Source organism: Microcaecilia unicolor, chromosome 2, assembly GCF_901765095.1.
Source record: "Microcaecilia unicolor chromosome 2, aMicUni1.1, whole genome shotgun sequence".
Taxonomy (NCBI): Eukaryota; Metazoa; Chordata; class Amphibia; order Gymnophiona; family Siphonopidae; genus Microcaecilia; species Microcaecilia unicolor.
Genome location: NC_044032.1, coordinates 99,352,215 through 99,374,178, shown reverse-complemented (window position 1 = coordinate 99,374,178; position 21,964 = coordinate 99,352,215). Strand labels below are relative to the sequence as shown.

The 21,964-nt window shown below is 40.8% G+C and overlaps 1 protein-coding gene across 1 annotated transcript in view; it reads right to left on the bottom strand.

Moving 5' to 3' along the window:
• The window catches only part of RAB3C (RAB3C, member RAS oncogene family), a 311,560-nt gene extending 300,960 nt beyond the window's left edge, over positions 1-10,600 (bottom strand). The window contains exon 1 of the mRNA XM_030192278.1: positions 10,537-10,600. Within this exon, the coding sequence (XP_030048138.1) occupies positions 10,537-10,560 (24 nt within the window). The 5' untranslated portion in view covers positions 10,561-10,600. The remainder of the gene's footprint in view (positions 1-10,536) is intronic.
• Positions 10,601-21,964: the final 11,364 nt, after the last annotated feature.

Genomic DNA, 21,964 nt, shown 5'->3' with positions numbered 1-21,964 from the left:
TCGGGAGATAGACGTTTATCTCACAAAAACGAATAAATCGGTATAATGGAAAGCCGATTTTGGACGTTTTCAACTGCACTCCATCGCGGAAGCGTACAAAGTTGACGGGGGCATGTCGGAGGCGTGGCGAAGGTGGAACTGGGGCGTGGTTTATCGGCCGAGGAGAGATGGGCACCTTTCGCCGATAATGGAAAAAAAGTATGCGTTTGTAGCTAGAATTTAGGGCACTTTTCCTGGACCCTGTTTTTTCATGAATAAGGCCCCAAAAAGTGCCCTAAATGACCAGATTACCCCCAGAGGGAATTGGGGATGACCTCCCCTGACTCCCCCAGTGGTCACTAACCCCCTCCCACCACAAAAAAATGATGTTTCACAACTTTTTATTTTCACCCTCCTCCCTGGCAGCAGTATGCAGGTCCCTGGAGCAGTTGTTAGGGGGTGCAGTGGACTTCAGGCAGGTGGACCCAGGCCCATCCCCCCCTACCTGTTACAATTGTGCTGCTTAATGCTTAGTCGTCCAACCCCCCCCCCCCCCCAAACCCACTGTATCCACATGTAGGTGCCCCCTTCACCCCTTAGGGCTATAGTAATGGTGTAGACTTGTGGGCAGTGGGTTTTGAGGGGGATTTGGGAGGCTCAACACACAAGGGAAGGGTGCTATGCACCTGGGAGCTCTTTTATCTTTTTTTTTGTTTTTGTAAAAGTGCCCCCTAGGGTGCCCGGTTGGTGTCCTGGCATGTGAGGGGGACCAGTGCACTACGACTCCTGGCCCCTCCCACGAACAAATGCCTTGGATTTATTCGTTTTTGAGCTGGGTGCTTTCATTTTCCATTATCACTGAAAAACAAAAACGCCCAGCTCACAAATTGTCGAATAAAACATGGACGTCTGTTTTTTTTGAAAATACGGTTCGGTCGGCCCCTTCACGGACCCGTTCTCGGAGATAAACGCCCATGGAGATAGACGTTTTCGTTCAATTATGCCCCTCAATGAGACCTGTTTACTAATAATGCATATTGATGGAACTCACATGAACACACTTTAGTAAATCTACTACTACTACTACTACTGAGTCCTGGTTTATGTTACTGCATAAAATTAACCAATACTAATGTTTATCTTCAGTAAGGTGCTAAAAGAGGTGCCTTGACTTTATTTTACTTTGATTTCCTAGATACATGTTTTATGTTTTAAGCATATAGAAAACTATTAATTAAAAGTGACTTTCATTCCTGCCATAGTGCACAATATAAAATCAGTTGGAAGCATCATCTGATAGACAAACTGGCCAATTCTCATAGAAAAATCAGCATTTTCCCCCGGATATCAGCATTTACAGATGAACTAATCTAAAACAAGTTTAGATTAGAATTTCACAGTATAAAGCACTTGAGTATGAATACATTGCTGATTAGAATAAAAATAGCTGAAAGAAATGAACATGAAATTTCTTTTAACAAAAATGTTCACATTTTAGCACAGTGGTTCTCAACCCAGTCCTCAGAACACACCCATTTAGCCTTTCAGGATCTCCGCAATGAATATGTATAACATAGATTTCCATGCACTGCATCCATTGAAAATCAGAATCCCTGGGTGAAAAGCCTTTAAATATTTCTAAGATCTAATGCAGTGGTGGTTATGTCAGATCTTCAATGGCTCTAAACAGCTTGGGTTTTCAGGATATCCCTAATAAATATGCAATACAAATACCTTGGTTCACATACCATTCAACTACAAAATTACATACCCCTTCTAAATATACTACAACATCCAACACTTTATTATGAATCTTTTAAAACCCACTTGAATGATAACAAACTGGCTTAATCGCAGCTTAACTTTGATCTCATACTTTAAATAGTCCTTAGAGTTATATCAATAAAGAACTTGCCGCCCTCCTCTGCTCCAGCATGAAAACTTATCGTCTTGTCCTTCCTCAGCATCACAACCTGCTGGATTAATGGCAGTCTTAGAACTCTATATCACTTGGTTGTTAATGTCCAATAGGTTTTTCTGCTTTCCATTCAAAAAAAATACAAAGCCGCTATCCTCGCCTTTCAAACACCCAACACATCTAGATTTTATTCATCCTCAGTTCTACATGATGCCATGTTTCGCTTTATTAGCGTCTTCAGGAGCTAAGACTAAAAATAAAATACTATAAACATACTACTTTTATTTAATAAATACAAAAAATACAAAATAGACCCCCCCCCCCAAATATTTAAACTTGTTAATAACTTCATCTACTAGCTTTACATTTCAAACACAGGAATATCATTCTACTCAGACCAGCTTATGGTTTCACTGAAATGTCCCACGGGAATCTATCCCGTGGAGCGTCTGGATGGCTCCGTATCCACTTCCTTATTTATATGTCATTGTCAACCAAACAGCAGCCAACCTATTTCTTTATTTAACCCCAAAGGTTCCACAATTGCTCCTTATTAAAAAAGAGCTTAGATACATTGCTCCCCCCCCCCAGGACTGTTGACTCTCATTAACACCACAAACCTCAAATCTATTGGTAAATGACTGAATTGCTACCAATGAGAAACTAATAGCGCTTCCATTTGACCTAATCTCAAATTGCTTAAATGTCACACTATTGGCAATTTACTGTTTACCCAATATACCACTTCCCACATGGGTATGCAATGCCATAAACCACATTCTTAGGGTTGCAATTTGTTTTATCTCATTAATAGAAGTCTTTCTGTGAATGAGGTATTGTAATTCATTCTGGTGTCCTTTTACTAAGCTGTGGTAAAAAAAAGTGGCCTGCGGTAGTGTGAGCGTGTCTTTTAGGTGCACGCTGGGCCATTTTTTACTGCATCTAGGAAAAGGGGCCTTTTTTTAGGGGCTGGAAAATTGACGTGTGCTAAAATTGAAACCAGTATGCATCCATTTTCAGCCTGAGACCTTACTGCCACCCATTGACCTAGCAGTAAGGTCTCACACACTACCTGTGCAGTAAGCATGGAGCACACTCCAACTACTGTTTACTGTCAGGTAAGCGGCCCATGGTAGAAAATAGAAAATTATTTTCTGCCGTGGGATTTGGTGCATGCCAAATTCGGCATTACTGCCCAGCACACACACACACACACAATAGCCAGGTGGTAGTGCCAATTTGGCTAGACCTGTACACTCATAGGCCCTCCTGCGCCTTTGTAAAAGGGCCCCTCTGTTTCCAACCAGAAAGTGCAATACACATACCGCCCACATTTAAAATGGCCTCTTTCTCTTAAACTCAATTCTTGTTTTATCCCTACATATTTACTATCACCTAATAGTTCCCCCAAATTTTGATTTCTAGTATAGGCAATCCTCTGATGTTCCCTAAATTGAGAGTGTAACCCTAACATGGCCCGATACTTGTGGATTATCGCACTCACTTGATTTACTTTTATCAGAATAGGGAAGAATGCAAGTCAAACATGTATCCTTTACTGGGGGGACCCTGATGAAATAACCATTCCCTTTGCACATTTATTGCTCTTTTATAAGCTTTTTCCACCACCCCTTTGGGACACACCTGCTGCAAAAATCTATGCTTCCTTTGGGACATTTGAGAAAAACCACAAGCTGGTCTGAGTGGAATGATATTCCTGTGTTTGAAAGGTAAAGATAGTAGATGCAGTTATCAAAACGTTTACATGTTTTGAGGGTCTATTTTGTATTTATTGAATAAAAGCAGTATGTATATGTTATTTTATTTTTAGTCTTAGCTCCTGAAGATGCTAATAAATCAAAACATGGCACCATATAGAACTGAGGTTGAATAAAATCTAGATGTGTTGGGTGTTTGAAAGGCAAGGATAGCGGCTTTGTATTTTTTGAATGGAAAACAGAAAAACCTATTGTACATTAACAGCCAAGTGATGTAGAGTTCTAAGACTGCCATTAATCCAGCGGGTTGTAATGCTGAGGAAGGACAAGAAGATGAGTTTTCATGCTGAAGCAGAGGAGAGCGGCAAGTTCTTAAATGATATAACTCTAAGGATTGTTTAAAGGATGATATCAAAGTTAAATTGCAATTAAGCCAGTTTGTTACTATTCAAGTGGTTTTAAAAGATTCATAATAAAGTGTTGGATGTTGTAATATATTTAGAAGTGCTATGTAATTTTGTAGTTAGTACATAAGTAATAAATATGCAAGTGATAGAACTGCACACAATTGAGATCATATACAACACATACAAACCTATTCCATACCTGTCTAACATCAATTCAAGATTGGGCTAACCACAACAAACTTTGCCTGAACCCAAGTAAAACTGAGCTCCTCTGAGTCCCTAACACAAGTGGATATATACCTGACATCAAAATCCCTTTTGGGAAGTACGAACTCCCCCTCAAATAACAAGTCAGGAACCTTGGAATACAGTTAGATTCCCCAAATCCAATCAACCTTCAAGAGCTGCTTCTACTATTTGCGACAGATATGCTGCCTCTTTCTTTACATTCAGAAGGTAAATCTTATCCCAGTTGTGCATGCCATGATAACATCAAGACTGGATTACTGCAATGCAGTATACAGTGATCTGACTACAAAGGGTCTGCACCAGCGCCAGTTGATTCAGAATGCAGCAGCAAGACTCATAGAAGGTTGCAAGTGACATGACCACCATTTTTGCAAAGACTTCATTGGCTACCAGTACAATACAAGGCTAAATTTAAAACTCTGTGTCTGATCTTCAAGGTCCTGAAAGGGAAAGGCACCAAGTACCTGAAGAATAGGATGATCCTCCACACACCGCCAAGGACATTAAGGCCCTCCCAAGGACTATCACTAACCACATCCTCTCCAAAAGACATTACATGATGTGATACCTGCAAGCGAGCCTTCTCCGGAGTAGCCCCCACACTCTGGAATGCACTGCCTGAAAGGCTCCACCTAACACAAGACTATCTCTACTTCAGGAAGGAGGTGAAAGCTTGGCTCTTCAACCAGACCTTTAATGGAAGAAGTAACTAACTTGTTAGTCTCACTCACACACATACTGCACATACTGCACATACTGCAGCAGGACATGTTTATCCACTCCTACCCTAGCTGACATAATATTTAACCATCTCTCTGACCTTGTGTGCAACTTTCTTTAAATCAGTCACCTTACTTTCTAACTCTTCTTACTCTCTTACCCATCTATATGTTACATCTTTGCTTTACCCTTCACTATCAATTAAAATGTTCTATTATGTATCATGTTGACATTGTAAGTAATATACCATGCCATATTTTGTATTGTTATTTGAATACTTTACAGCTGTAATTGCCTATTGCTCATGTTTGTTCTATTCTTACTGTACACCACCTTGAGTGAATTCTTTCAAAAAGGCGGTAAATAAATCCTAATAAATAAACAAACAAATATTAATTATAAAAGTTTGTGTTTTACATATGAGGGCAGAATAGAGTCAATAAAATACTTAGAATACATATTCATTAGGGATAGCCTGAAAACCCAACACATATTTAGCCCTCAAATCAGTGAATACATATAGTAACATAGTAAATGTTGGCAGATAAAGATCTATACAGTCCATCCAGTCTGCCTAACAAGATGGTCAGAGTTGAATCTAGCACTCTGCACCAGTTCCACGTCTTCATTAATTTCTCTCTCCCTCTCTCTCCTGGCCAGTTTTGAGGCACAGACTATAGAACTTTGCCTGGCATCAGTCCTACTTCCAAACTACTGGAGTTATTGTTGAAGCCCCCTCTAGCCTTGATCCTGATCTGGTTTTTCCCATTTATGGGACATAGATTATAGAAGTCTGCCAAGCATTAGTCTTACTTTCCCCACCTCTGATGCTGCCACCAAAGCTCACTCCAGTTATGATGTTATTTAAGCTTTACATTAGATTCCATTCTTTTTTTATATAGTGTTCCTCTGTGTGTATCCCATGCATGCTTGAATTCCATCACCATTTTTGTTATCACAACTTCCTGTGGGAGGGAATTCCTGGCATCTACCAATCTTTCTCATAAAAAGTATTTCCTGACATTGCTTCTAAGTCTTCCACCCTGCAACCTAAACTCATGACCTCTAGTTCTACCGCTTCCCATCTCTGAAAAAATGAGTTGGCATATTAATACCTTTTAGGTGTTTAAGCATCTGTATCACTGTAGCTTTTCACTAACAACCTTAAACTCTTGACTTGTGCTAATTCTGTCTTCACATGACGCTTCAGTAAAAAGATATGAAAAAAAAGACAGCATCGCAAACTCTATAGTGTTGACTAAACTACACTACAGTGGGGTTTCCCAAAAATGTCCTGTGGACCCCATAGCCAGTCAGACTTCAGGATACCCACAATGAATACATCCACTATATTCAAAAAATATCTCATGCATATTTAATGTCAGTGTCCTGAAACCCTGACTAGTTGTGCAGTTCTTAGGACAAGACTGGGAGGTCCAGGATTTACAGAGTTCTGTCTGTCTAAAGAAGTGGTTCTCAACTGAATCCTTGGGACACAACCAGTAGTCAGCTTTTCAGGATGCCCACAATGAATATGCAGAAGATAGATCTGTATGCAATGGAAGTAATGTGTGCAAATATATCTCATGCAAACTCATTGTGGACATCCTGAAAATCAGATTAGCAGGGTGTGTTCCAAGGACTGGGTTAAGAACCCCTGGTCTAACAATATAAAGCAATACAACTGGCTAAACAAATAATGTGATCCTCCAATCAATGAGAAGGGAAAGGCATGGCCGGATTATTTTATTGGTTTTCCCTCTGAAAAGTAGAGATTCTATAGAATGTGTGTCATGCATGTTCTGTCATAAAAATGGCACCCTCAATATTGAATCATGTTTAATTGCTGGCTAACTGATCATGTGACAATTTTAAATTAAGTTAACATCTTTAACAGGAGCTTACGTCAGCTTAAAGGTAAGTGTTCAGCTTATTTGATTTCTTAAACAGTACAACTAATTTCAAATTGCTCACTATTTCTAATAAGTAGTATTGGTGAAATTTAAGTGGATCTAATATAGTGTGTTATTGGCAAAGTTTATATCCTATATAATAATTCTCACCTCCAGTGTTCTGACTTGCTGCCTGGGACCGTGGCTCGTTCCGAGTTGGTCTGCTAGGCTCCGTAGATCAGGCTGACATCATCGTAGCCATTATGATGTCAACTTCAGAACCCGGGGGGGGGGGGGGGGGGGAACATGCCTCACAGCTGATCCATGTCTAGAGGAGGGTCACTGGATATGGGTGGCTGGAGGGGGGGCAGGGGGGAGAGGAGGGTCGCTGGACATGGGTGGCTACAGGGGAGCCGAGGAAAACCTTGCTAGCGCCCGTTTCATTTGTGTCATTACCTCATTACCTCTCTACCCTCATCTCCCCTTACGTTCCCACCTGAAACCTCCGCTCACAGGACAAATCCCTCCTCTCAGTACCCTTCTCCACCACCCCCAACTCCAGGCTCCGCCCTTTCTGCCTCGCCTCCCCCTACGCTTGGAATAAACTTCCTGAGCCCTTACGCCAAGCCCCCTCCCTACCCATCTTCAAATCCTTGCTCAAAGCCCACCTCTTCAATGTTGCTTTCGGCACCTAACCTTTATACCTATTCAGGTAATCTAGACTGGCCCAATTTGACTGTCCCTATTTGACTGACTGTACATTTGTCCTTTAGATTGTAAACTCCTTGAGCAGGGACTGTCCTTCTATGTTAAACTGTACAGCGCTGCGTAACCCTAGTAGCGCTTTAGAAATGTTAAGTAGTAGTAGTAATTTAGGAGGGTTTTTAGACCGGTGATGGTTCTGCTATTGTGTGTTTTTTCCATATGTTCCTTATTGGAGCTATGAGAGCCATTGATGTCTTTTCCCTCACATTGATTACATTAGTAATATTTTGTTAATGTTTAACTTAATTTAAAAGTGTCATATTTATTTATTGCATTTGTACCCCGCACTTTTAGCCAGCAATTAATCAGGATTCAATATCGAGGGTGGTATTATTACTTTAGACTGTATCCTGTATTTCCATCTATTTATGTATGCTCATAAAACTGGGCCAGATTTACTAAGCATTTCCCCATATGACTCCCATTTGTGGCTGTGCCACACAAACTTTACCTTACCATAGCACCACTTATTTGTTCTCACCGGAGTCTCCAAACGCCGCTCCGGTACCATGTAAGCCACATTGAGCCTACAACTATGCGGGAAAATGTTGGCTACAAATGTAACAAATAAATATAAATAAATATGTGGTGGGCAATTTTATCACAGGTTGCCTAAATTCAGAGGTCAATCAGGTGCCTATTACCTGAAAAACTGCAGCATTCATGGCTGTAGTGAAGCTGCATTTAGTTACTCTGGCTTATCAACACATGCATTTTATAAACACTGCATGCAAATTGTGAGTCCGCCCATGTTCCACCTACAATTCACTCCCAAACATGCTATTCTAATCAAAAATAAATAAGCATGGGTAATTTTGTCACATTTTATGCAAGTAAACCGTCATATATATTTGAAAACCATTTTTATAATATCATCCCAAAACGGGAAAATCCTTTCAATGCATCTGGCGCACAATGGCTTGCAAAATTGTATATGATACAAATTAGCAATGCTTCTCACAAGTACCTAGTTTTTCCAGAGATCTGGAGATGTATTTTTGTTGTTGTTGTTTTGCTAATCCTGTTACTGTTGATTTACTAAGCGGATGAGTAGCCTAATGGTTAGAGCACCAAGTTTACAACCAGGGAATCCCACTTCAAATCCCACTGCTGCTCCTTGTGATCTTGGGCAAGTCACTTAGGGGCCCTTTTACTAAGCATCGGTAAGTCCAATGTGGGCTTACTGCTCGCTATTCTGGTAGCCCAGCAGTAGATCCTACCACCTGTGCTTGCCATTTCCAGTGCTATTCTGTTCCATTTCTGTAGTGCCATTGGTTACCCGGCAGTAATTTGGCAGCACCATGCACTGCCCGGTTACCACCGGGTTAGCACGGGAGCCCTTACTGCCACCTCAATGGGTGGAGGTAAATGCTACCTACGACATGGCCACATGGCAAGTGGTTCACTTACTGCACGGCCATTTCTTTTCATCCAAAAAGGACTGCCTTTTACCAGCTGTAGTAAAAGGGGGCCTCAGCGCGCATTAAAAACACACACTGATGCTAACGCAGGTTCCCCCCCCCCCCCCCATTTACTGCAGCTTAGTAAAAAGACTCCTTAACCCTCTATTGCCTCAGGTACAAAAATTAGATTGCAAGGCTTCCAGGATCAGGAAAATACCTAATGTACCTGAATGTAATTCACCTTCAGCTACTACTGAAAAAAGTGTTAGCTAAATCCTAAAGAAATAAAAAAAAAACCAGCAACAAATTTATGAAGTACTGAACTTATTACAGCTTTAATAAGGTGTCTATAAAGAACATGACTTAGGACATACTTATTTATTTATTGAGATTTATTTGTAGAATATAGTGTGTAGAGTGCAATTAACCAAGCCACGAAGTACTTCAAATAGAATCTAAACATTATTGATTTCCTATTTAATATGTGTACATCGCTATGTATAAAGATTTGATTTTGAAACAATGAAATAGATGTGAAAACAAGATGGGAGCAGAGTTCTAGCAGTCTGACCTACAAAACAGTTTATGCTCATATAAATTAGAATTAAGTAGCTGATACATTTGAACATATTTTTATGCTCTTATTTCCTTATTTTATTTTATTCACAGTGCTATCTTTCCAGTGTCAACATGATTTAAAAAAAATTGAAACGTGATTCCTATTTTCAGCTAGGATTCTAGTTAGGAATGTCCTCTCCTTGTTATGAAGGTACAGGTAAGTAATACTATAATTATAAAATCAGTCAATGAATATGACTAATCATATCATTTGCATGCATGTGAGGAATAGTTATGTTCATGCCCAGTATATTAAGTTTTACAGCTAACCATGTCTGAATAGACTAATATATCTGTATCACTATATATATAGGTAGTACTATGGGGTACTTTAGTGATACTAAGCTACTGAATCAGCATACTGTATAGGTTACAAATAAATTTTAAAATATATTCACAGATTTACAAAGCTGCAATATTTTCTACCATTGTTTTTGCGATTTAGTTCTGACTGTATAATGAACTGTAACAATGTCAGTTGATTACATATACTCCAAATTAATCCAGATTAGGATGACTAGGGTTTGTGGAACCGGTTAGAAGAGGATGCTCCCTTGTTAACTCTTGCTTTGCTCAACTGAAATTACTTTAACTTCGATATTTTGACTACAAACCTCAGAAAAACATCTCTTTCTAGATTAGACTATTTCAGAAAATGCGTACTATTGTCTAGTGTCAAGATCCCATAAGACCTTCGGCAAATCGAACGTATATTATATCCGTTACGTCTAAATAGCACAGAATAAAAAGATGTTTTTTTTTTGTTTTGTTTTCACTTTGCACGGCCAAAGCTGTGTGTCTACTTAGTTGGATATCTGCTCGAAAGAGGCTATCTGGTTCGAGCCAACGCAATCTATTACAACAAACCTGCATAGACGCTTCGTGTCGCATTGTCGCGAAAAGGACGCCCTTTTATGTTCTTCAATCGGCGCTACTATGAGAGGATACTAGAGAATAATTCACTCGCTCGAGCTCGGCGTTTGCTAAGATCCCGGTTTCAGCATCAGCACCGGAGCTGTCCCTGCCTCAGGTCTTCAGCACACGCCGACGTCGCTCTCAGCAATTGGTGGTAGTCCTGCACTCCCCAGTCGCTGTATTGGAGAGAGGAGCGGGCGGTCCCTTAGGACTTCAACTCCCGTCATCCTAAGCGCCTGAAGGCTGTCATCGCTCAGCAGCTCTTCAGTGCGCCCTCCGCCGCCAGCACAGGGAAGTGCACCCAAACCTCTCCGGGTCCAGCACGGGGCTACAATCGTTTCCTCTTGACAAGTGCCTAAAAACAGTGCACTTTTGGGTTTTCTCAATTTGCGCAGTTAGTACAACAAGGCAGCTGAGCCGTGCGCGTTTTTCAGATTTTACCAGCTAAGCTCCCCCTAATAATTTGACAAAAGTGACACGGTGTGCTACTAATTTAATTCTAGTAATGGATTTAGTCGGGCTCCCAGTTTGGGCTCTACCACTCTTACCTTTCCGTACAGCTCCATTTAGCTCAATGGGGATCTGCTGTAGCGAAAACTAGAAAGCGGCCGCAAGCACCGTGTGGCCAGACAGGATGGGCGGTATGTCGATGTGCGGGTGACAGCAGCAGCTCAGGAGGAGGGATCGACACCGCCGGCTGCACAGCTGACAAAAGCAAGAAAGGAAACAGAGCAACAAATACGGGGCCAACAGCTCCAAGAGCAGAGAGCCCCAGTGTGGCTCAGGACCAGTCAGTCTAACAGCGGCTCTCTCCTACGAGACAGAGCGAGCGCCGAAACGAAGCATCACCATCGTTTTCACTTGCATTTAATTGTAAATGTCTTACTGAAAAAGCAATACATATGAGGAGGGTCGACCCCCTCCCCCACCGCCCTGCTCCTTCATTAAAGTGTCAGCTCCACCCTTCTCTATTTGTTTCTGCCTCTAATGCAACTCAGTGGTCCCCAAGACAATCTTCCCCTTAATTAGCTATTCTGGGAAAAAGGATTGTGTGACACACAGGTACTTGTTCTGAGCAGAAGATCTGCATTATTTATCGTCCACTAAGCAAAATGCAATACGTTGTTGAGGTGTGAGATGTAGCAGGAGCTGACTGATAGTGATTTAGGACCCCAGGCAATAAGGGACATGGGCCACTAACCACTTATCAAAAGTAATTAAACTACTTGGAGGCTAGGGCACAGTGGAGACGTATGTGTTAGGCGGGGAGAGTCTGATAGGCACGGACGGGGAGAGGGATCTTGGGGTGATAGTATCTGAGGACCTGAAGGCGACGAAACAGTGCGACAAGGCGGTGGCCGTAGCTAGAAGATTGCTAGGCTGTATAGAGAGAGGAGTGACCAGCAGAAGAAAGGAGGTTTTAATGCCCCTGTATAAGACGTTGGTGAGGCCCCACCTGGAGTATTGTGTTCAGTTTGGAGGCCGTATCTTGCGAAGGATGTTAAAAAAATGGAAGCGGTGCAAAGAAAAGCTACGAGGATGGTATGGGATTACGTTCCAAGACGTATGAAGAGAGGCTTGCTGACCTGAACATGTACACCCTGGAGGAAAGGAGGAACAGGGGTGATATGATACAGACGTTCAAATATTTGAAAGGTATTAATCCGCAAACAAATCTTTTCCAGAGATGGGAAGGTGGTAGAACGAGAGGACATGAAATGAGATTGAAGGGGGGCAGACTCAGGAAAGATGTCAGGAAGTATTTTTTCACAGAGAGGGTGGTGGACGCTTGGAATGCCCTCCCGCGGGAGGTGGTGGAGATGAAAACGGTAACGGAGTTCAAACATGCGTGGGATATGCATAAAGGAATCCTGTGCATAAGGAATGGATCCTCAGAAGCTTAGCTGAAATTGGGTGGCGGAGCAGGTGGGGGGAAGAGGGGATGGTGGTTGGGAGGCGAGGATAGGGGAGGGCAGACTTGTAAGGTCTGTACCAGAGCCGGTGATGGGAGGCGGGACTGGTGGTTGGGAGGCGGGAAATACTGCTGGGCAGACTTATATGGTCTGTGCCCTGAAAAGGACAGGTACAAATTCAAGGTAAGGTATACCCATATGAGTTTGTCTTAGGCAGACTGGATGAACCGTGCAGGTCTTTTTCTGCCGTCATCTACTATGTTACTATGTTACTATGCTACTATTAAGGGCCCTCGGACATTGCCCTATTGTCCCAGTGATCAGTCCACCCCTGACTGTAGAATGTATTATTTACATAGCACCTATATAAATATGTCTATAGAGTGATGTTTCTGTTTGGACTAAACTTGGATTTGGATTCTTGGAACTGTTGAAGTTCCTGGGTTTTTTTGTTTTTGTTTTTTTTATGTGTTGATGTTGAGAATTTCAGTAAAATCTCAAATATTTCAAGAGCAACATACATATTACTGGACCTGCTTCATAATAGTATCAAGAAATAAACAGCTGTAGTGTTGTTTTAGTGGGAACAATTTTCTGGTTAATGTGCTCTCTATATTTATTAACACTAAAATGGTAATTTAAATAAATGCATAGTTATATATGTTCATTACATTTTAGTTACATAAGAACAAAAGAGTAGCCATACTGGGTCAGACCAATGGTCCATCCAACCCAGTATCCTGTTTCCAACAGTGGCCAAGCCAGGTCACGAGTACCTGGCAGAAATCCAAATCCTGGCAACATTCCATGCTACAAATCCCAGGGCAAGCATTTGCTTTCCCATGTCTTTCCCAATAGCAAACGGTGGACTTTTCCTCCAGGAATTTGTCCAAACCTTTTTTAAAACCAGATATGTTAACCACTGTTACCATATCCTCTATTCGTTGAGTGAAAAAATATTTCCTTTTATTTGTTTTTAAAGTATTTCCATGTAGCTTCCTCAAGTGTCCCCTAGTCTTTGTATTTTTGGAACGAATAAAAAATCAATTTACTTCTACTTGTTCTACACCACTCAGGATTTTGTAGACCTCAATCATATCTCCCCTCATCTGTCTCTTTTCCACGCTGAAGAGCCATAACCTCTTTAGCCTTTCCTCACATTAAAGGAGTTCCCTCTCCTTTATCATTTGGTCTCTCTTTGAACCTTTTCTAATTCTGCTATATCTTTTTTGAGATATGGCGATCAGAACTGAATGTAATATTCAGGGTGCGATCGCACCATAGAGCAATACAGAGACACTAAAGTATTTTTGGTCTTATTTACCATCTATTTCCTAATAATTCCTAGCATCCTGTTTGTTTTTTTGGCCACCGACACACACCGAGCAGAAGATTTCAGCGTATTATCTACTGCAACATCTAGACCTTTTTCTTGAGTGCTGACCTCCAAGGTGGACCCTAGCATCAGGTAACTATGATTTGGATTAATCTTTCCAATGTGCATCACCTTGCATTTCTCCACATTAAATTTCATCTGCCATTTGGATGTCAAGTCTTCCAATTTCCTAAGGTCTTCCTGCAATATTTCACAGTTCGCACGTTTTAACAACCTTGAATAGTTTTGTGCCATCTGCAAATTTAATCACCTCACTCATTGTTCTGATTTTCATATCATTTATTAATATGTTAAATAGCAATGGTACCAGTACCAATCCCTGCAGCATTCCACTGTTCACCCTCCTCCGTTGAGAAAAATGACTATTTAACCCTACCCTCTGTTTTCTGTCCAATAACCAACTTCCAGTCCACACCAGAACCTTGCTTCCTATCCCTTGACTCATATTTCTCAGGAGTCTATCATGAGGAACTTTATCAAAAGCTTTCTGAAAATCTAGATACACTTCTGAGCTTAAGGATTCTGTGCGCAGACGTTGTCATAGCTTCTTTGTGGGGAAGGGGGCAGAAAAGGGGTGTAAAACTGAAGGATGTCCAACATCTTGGCCATGGGATCATCCTCATGTGGAGGTGACTGGTCTAAGGGAAGACTAAGGAACCCCTCCTCCAAGAGGGGTTCTTGTGCCTCTTCAGACATCCGGTAGCAGTTCATATCAGACTCATAAAAGTACTTTCCTGGAGACATCTTTGTTTCTGCTTGCCTCACACATCTGACACTTTGGTCAGACTTGGTATGGGGGGCATCAAGGTACTGGGGATCCTTTTATCCCCATGGAGGCTTCCCCCCATCCCCCGAGGGGCTAGAGAGGGACACCAGTTTGGTGCATACTGGCTCCGAGGTCCTTTGAGGCTTCAATGTCGATATGCTCCCTGCAAGCAGTGCATGGACTGACAAGATAGTTTGGAGTTCCTGAGGAGCTGACACCAATGCCCTTGATGACATAACATCTTGCCAGGCAAATAGGTGCTCTGTAAAAGGAGCAGTTACAGTTATAATGTCTCCTGGTGAGCACTGTATAAAAGGGATGTGCTAATTATGGAATGGTTATGTTATGTTATACAGAGTTTATCGACTGCAGATACCAATATTTGGTTCATTGGGGGTTATAGATCAAAGAATACTGAGATATAATCCTCTGAAAGAACAGACTATCATAAGTATAATAAACACAATTAATTATTCCAGATATTTATGAAACAGAAATTGTTTTAAGAACTCTTCAATATATTAAATTATTCCTGATCATACGCATCTGTAAAGGTAAGGAATTCTATAGAAAAGCAATCTGATAATCAAGAAATAAATTAAACAATTTCTTGAATCTTATTAATCCAGTTGCTAGGAAGTTTAACAACAGGCAATTATGTGTTTTCCAATTATTAATAGGGTTACTGTGCAAAAGTTGTACAAACTCACATAGAATGGTGCATCACCATATATGATCTTAGATGTAATTGTAAGTAATTTAAACTTAGCCCTAGCCTCAACTGGGAGCTAGTATAGTCTCAAAAGTAAAGGAGTAGCTGAGATAAATCTCCAAACTGAAAAAAATCACAAAATCATCTACAGTGAAGCCCCGGGATACATGACAGACTTGATGGACCTACCAACTAGAAACACATCCGAATCAACACGAACGTACCTAAATCTGCACTACCCAAGTTGCAAAGGACTCAAATACAAATCAACCTACGCATCCAGTTTTTCCTACATAAGCACACAACAAAACTAAAGTACGTAATAGACATAACACAACTGTTCCGTAATACGATGCCCTAATATGGCTGTGCCACATGAACTGTATCTTACCACAACATCACTTTGTATTTGTTCACTCCGGAGTCTGCAAACGCCTCTCCGGTACTATGTAAGCCACATTGAGACTACAAATAGGTGGGGAAATGTTTGATACAAATGTAACAAATAAATAAATAAATAAATAAATAAATAAAATCAGCCTTGCAGCAGTATTCTGGATAAGTTGTAAACGTGTTCCAAGTGTGTTAGAATAGCCAATGTAAATAATGTTACAATAACCCAATCTGGATAAAATCAATGCCTGAACTAACACTCTAAACTTATCAGGGTCACAGTAATATTTGATTATTCAATTAGCAAAGGATTAACAAAGGATAATAGGCTGTCTACTTCCACACCTGAAAGTCTGGTGCTGAAGTCAAATGAGAAAACATTCTTTCCAAGAGAAAAATGTAGGGGAAACCTAGAAGGATCAAACAGACCTAGCCAAAGAAATTTAGTTTTTTTCTGGATTTAACTTGAGTCTCTGGTTTAGTATCTAATCCTCAATTACCTGAACACAGGCTTCTAACTCTTTCAATGTGTTGCTCCACTCCCCCTGTACTAGTAAAATCAAGGTAGTGTCATTAGCGTAGATGAAAAATGGAATCTTTAGCCTTTCCAATAACTGTCTCAGTGGTTAGAGCAACACATTGAATAGTGATGGGGATAGGGAGGATCCCTGAGGAACCCCACAATCCGAAGTTCAACCTTCAGACAAATTACCAATATTTTTGCACTTTATAACTGTGAGTTTCACTCTGTTATCAGGATTTCTAGGCTGCAAATCTGAGTTTGTAGCTCCTGAAAACACTGACAAGCAACTGACACAAGGCACAAAGATTTATAAACATAAAAGCTGATTTATTTACATGGAAGCAAAGCAGTAAAATAATATGGAGGCAATTATAATGTAAGAATTATGTACAACTGCTAGGTAGCTCTGAGGAAATGGGACTTGATAAACTGCCTTTCTGAGGTTTTTGCAACTACATTCAATGTCATTGTGTGAACACTTATCAGCACTGGCACTAAGTAATCACACACTCCCTAGGCCCAAATGAAGCACCTACTACATAAGCACTAGCACAACAGAACTGGTATACAACCTGAAAGTCAAGCAAAGTTCTTTTCCTTTGAGATGCAGACACAGCTCAGCAGGTTTTGACTGCAGCAGGCTCTGGTGTGTCCCAGAAGTGCAGAGATGAGTAGAGGAGTTTATGGAGTTTTACAAGCTGATAAGCACTTGAGATGATGACAACTCAGATCTGATGAGGCCACCAGATAAGTTTGGTCCCCAGGGAGGCCATTTTATAGAATTCTGACAAAGACTTTGACCCCAAAGATAAGGTAAGCAATTCATTTTGTTCTGGACATTCTGACTTCAGAAATCACAAGAATCTCCATTTTACATAATTGAAAATGTAGTTCTTGGAATTCAGGAAAGTCTCTCTGAACCCAGGCTCCAAAGTGGCTGGTTAACGTGATCAGAGGTCTCTATCTGTGCACAAGAAGCCTCTAATACAAGGGCTACAAGATGAGTGAGTCAGCTAAGTGAGCCACAAACATCTTGTTGCTGAATGCAGGCCTTGGCAAATGCAGACCAAAGTTCATGCTGCATTGAACATTGTCTGACGTGTAGATTGCAGGAGGTTGTCAGCCAAGTTCTGTTTATAGCTATATAGGCAGGGGCCTAAGCCCCTACAGCTGCATCTGCTCCTGGAGCATAGCCCTGAGCCACTTCTCAAGGGCTGCCATTAATGAAGGATGGGGCTCAAACAGAATGGTCACATCTTTCAAAGTCATCAGGGTAGTATCAGTGACCAGGTCTCGGTTGGATGAAGGCCAACACACTCCGTCTGCCTCCTGGGAGTGTAAGTAAACTTCATGTCAGAGGTTCATTGAAGGCACCGGTGACCCCAAAGCCTCGGTGATCGTAACACCGTGCTTCAAGGCAAATCAATGCTGATGCCTCTTGGTCTCTGCCCGACAAGTGGCATCAGAGTCCCTTGGTGTCGACAAGGACAATGATGAATCCTTCCTCAGCCTTGGTAGAGGATGCCTGATCCTGGTGGCTGCTATCAATGCTCAATGTCGAAGGAAGGAGGAGGCCCTCTCAATATTGATAGTGCAGGATATAAATCTTTTAAATAAATAAAAATGGTGCTCCTATAAACTTCAGTTGAGGCGATGGGCTCAAATGAAAGTTTGGTCATTTATGATGAACCCTAGTGATTTCAGCATCTGGATAGTTTTGTGCATGAATCTCTGGGCTTCTTCCTGAGATTGGCTCTTGACTAACCAGTCATTCAGAAAAAGAAACACTGCACTCCCAGTCTGCATAGGTGCACAGCTACCATGGCTATTCAGTTTAGGGAATTCTCACAAATAAACAATCTGCAACGAGTGTGTAGTTATAACAAAGAAACTATCAAACACATCACTCCAATATAGTGCGACACTGGGGATTCAGATCTGAAGGATAAAATATATTAAATTTTAAAAAATAGCCTCAGTGTAACCGGGATCCTGACTTTTATGCTCCACTGTAAATATTACCATCACAGGCTTCCACCACCTTCCGAGAAAAAAAACGCAGAGAAAAACTCCCAGAATATTTCAAATTTTTTGAAATATTCTGGGAGTTTTTCTCTGTGTTTTTTTATTCATTTTAGGGGCAATTTTCTAAAGGGGCATCTACATTTAGGTCATCTATAATGTGTCTACTTGTAGTCAACTCTATAAAAAGGACACATCTGTCTTCAACGCTTCTCCTATAGTAATAATTTATGTCTTTTGGTGTGATTTAATAATCTATGCTTACTGTTAACTTAACCTCTTATTGTTAGTCAATGCTGTTTATTGCTTGTAAGCCACATTGAACCTGAACCAGTTTGGGATAATGTTGGGTATAAATATCATGAATAAATAAATATACTTTCCTTTACAGAATACCAGCATACTGGTAGCAGTGTTGCATAGTAACTAAGTAAATATAACTAATTACTGTACATAAGTAAACGTTCTGTCACTCTTACTTGTAAAGAAGTAAAGGAAACATTTGTTAATTTTACTTTTACTGATGTAATAATGTCACCGAGTTTTACTACTTTTACTCAGTTACATCTGGTGCTTGCAGTTAAAAGTAAAAAACTAAAAGTGGAAGCAAGATGTAAGCGATGATTGCTCAGTAAACCAAATGAAACAACAAAACTTGAAACAGGATTTTGCTATTGCAAACCTAGTCATGCAAACATTGGATCATTTCATCTTAAATTTTGCTGTTCAGTGAATATAGCCTTCGAGAACAGTGGGATTGTCTATGTTTGTTAAACTCATTACAGGTCTCCAGCAAAACAGTGATGAGTTGGGTCACTTTGAAGCAGAGATGAAGTTGAAACTGGTTGCAGTTCTTGGTGAACAGACATATGTCTCTCCCACAACAGATTGCTTAACATCCTATGGAAAATGTTACATTGGTGACTGTTCACTGGATTGATAGATTCTTTAATATTTTAATGAAGCTTAATATATCGCATTTTCCAACACGTGGATCAATGTGGTGTACAGTAAAGACATATACCATAAAACAAACATAAAAGTACTCCAGTAAAATAGGAAAGAATCTATTCATTCAAACAAGGAAAACCAGCCTAAAAAAGTGTGTTTTGACTAAAGCCTTGAATTTGAGAAAAGAGTGTTCAGAATGGATATTGGGTGGAAGATCGTTCCAGAATTTTGGGGCAAGAAAGTAAAAAGCAGAAGAGCAAGTGGACTCATAATGGGCCTGCTTTGGATTTGGAAAAAAAATCTATTTGAGTCTAGAAACCTAAGAATATGGGATGATGTATATGGAAGAACAGAAGCAGCTGAGTGATATGACTTATTTGTGAGGCACAGAAATTTAAATGGAATACGAAAATGAATGGGTAACCAATGAAGACAAATAAAAAGCAGAGTTAAGTGATCAAAATGGTGAGCATGGCAGAGTAGGTGAATAACAGTGTTTTGAAGGGTTTCAAGTCATCTTAACTGAAGAGAAGCAATGCCTGCAAACACCACATTGCAATAGTCAATACAAGAAATAAGGGCATGAATGAGTGTGTAAAATGAATCAACATCAAGACGAGGGCATAGGTAATGAAGTCTGTGCAGAGTAAAGAAATCAATTTGAAGAGTATGTGAAATATGTTGATAAAATGATAGCTTAGAGTCAAGTAAGACTCCAGGTCAAACATTTTTGAAGAGAGGTAAGATCTACGCAGAGTGGGGAACACTGAAAGATCAGAAGAATATCATCTACATAGACAAACATTCTGAATAAAGATAACCAGAGGACTGACAAAGATGTTAAAAAGGATCAGAGAAACAACAGACCCTTGGAGATGTAAAGGATACAGCTGAGTGGAGGGTAACAGTGAAGGTCTGCTCAGTGAGCAACGAAGTGAACCAAATTAAAACAGAACCAGCCAGACCTATTTGCGCAAGACGGGAAAGCAAAATAGTGTGATTATAACAAAGTCAGCTGATAAGTCAAGAGAAACAACCAAAGCTATATTCCCTATATCAAGAACAGCATGCAAATCACTGAGAATGCGGACAGTACAGTCTCTGTACTATGAAAAGGACAGAAGCCAGCCTGCCAAGGGTGAAAAATTAAAAGGTGTTCAATATGGGAAGAGAGTTGTTCAAAAACAACCTTCTCTAAGAGTTTGGAGAGAAAGCTGAGATTAGAAACAGGTTGATAATGGGGTGGGAAGAGCGGGGTCAAGAGAGGGCTTTTTCAGCAGTGAACGAATTATGACCCTCTTCCAGGGCACAGAAACAAACCCTGAGGAGAGGCTGTGATAGATCATTAATAAGATATATGGCAATAGACCTTGGGTGAATGATTTCAGCCAGGGGAAAGGGATGGAGTCAAGATCACATGATGCGGGTTCCATGTGACCTAAGGTGATAGAAAGGGACTGAAGCATAGGGGGTTTAAAAGAAGACCAGTTAATACTGAATTAAAGGACATCCTTCTTTTTAAAGAGTGGAGGAGTGGCCTAGTGGTTAGGGTGGTGGACTTTGGTCCTGGGGAACTGAGGAACTGAATTTGATTCCCCCTTCAGGCACAGGCAGCTCCTTGTGACTCTGGGCAAGCCACTTAACCCTCCATTGCCCCAGGTACAAATAAGTACCTGTATACAATATGTAAGCCACATTGAGCCTGCCATGAGTGGGAAAGCATGGGGTACAAATGTAGCAAAAAAAATGTTTCTTCCCCTTTGGTAATCACTGTTGGAGATCCAGATTTCAGGTCCTCCCTAGTCCTTCCCAAAACATGCCCCCTTGCTATTTGGATGTGTTGGACATCCATATTCTGCCATTCCAAAATCAGGATTTGGATGTTTCAAGCACATGGATGCCCATTTTGGCCTTCTGAGATGTACATATGCTTTGAAAATGAACACCATAGCCTCTCGCATACTGATTGGCATAAACACTGGAAATCTGGTTATGTTTTCATGGAGACAGTCCAAAATCCAACCCCAGGTTTTTGGGCTCAGGAGCAGGTTGGAGCTTCTAGGACTTTGTGGATTTTCTAGGCATAGAACGAAAGAGAATGCTTATGCATTTGAGAGTAGTAAGATCCTCACAGGCTCACACTTGCAAATCTTCTACATGAAAGGAGGGTGGATGGGAATTGGATTGGGAGAGGGACCTGAGTGTTTCACAATGTGCTCTTAAACATTATCTTTGGAGATTCTAACCACAGCCAGGTATGTTAGTGAGATTTTCCTGCATATCATAGTGAAGGTCCAAAGCTTATAGCAATGAGAGGCTATAAGCTACGGTGGCTATTACAAAAGTTCTCAATGCTGTCTCATAAGCATCAAAGATCAATATGGTTGCATATGTTTCTTTGCCCACTAGTTCCCTGAGTTCAGCAGATTTATCCTGAAGGACAGAATCTGCAAACTCTTCTACAGAAAATGCTTTGCATGTGTTGGCCCATGAAGAATTGGTATGAAGCTATGTGGAAAAAGATCATAGAATATTTTTCTCCCATCAGAATCCAAAGCCCTTGCATCCCAACCCAGGGGCACTAAAGAGTGACTCTTGAATCTTTTGGATCTCTTGAGAGTGGATTCAACCATTCCTGATTGGTGAGGAAACTGCCGCTTATCGTACTTGGAAGCCTTCTGGACTCTGTATGTGGAGTCAGCCT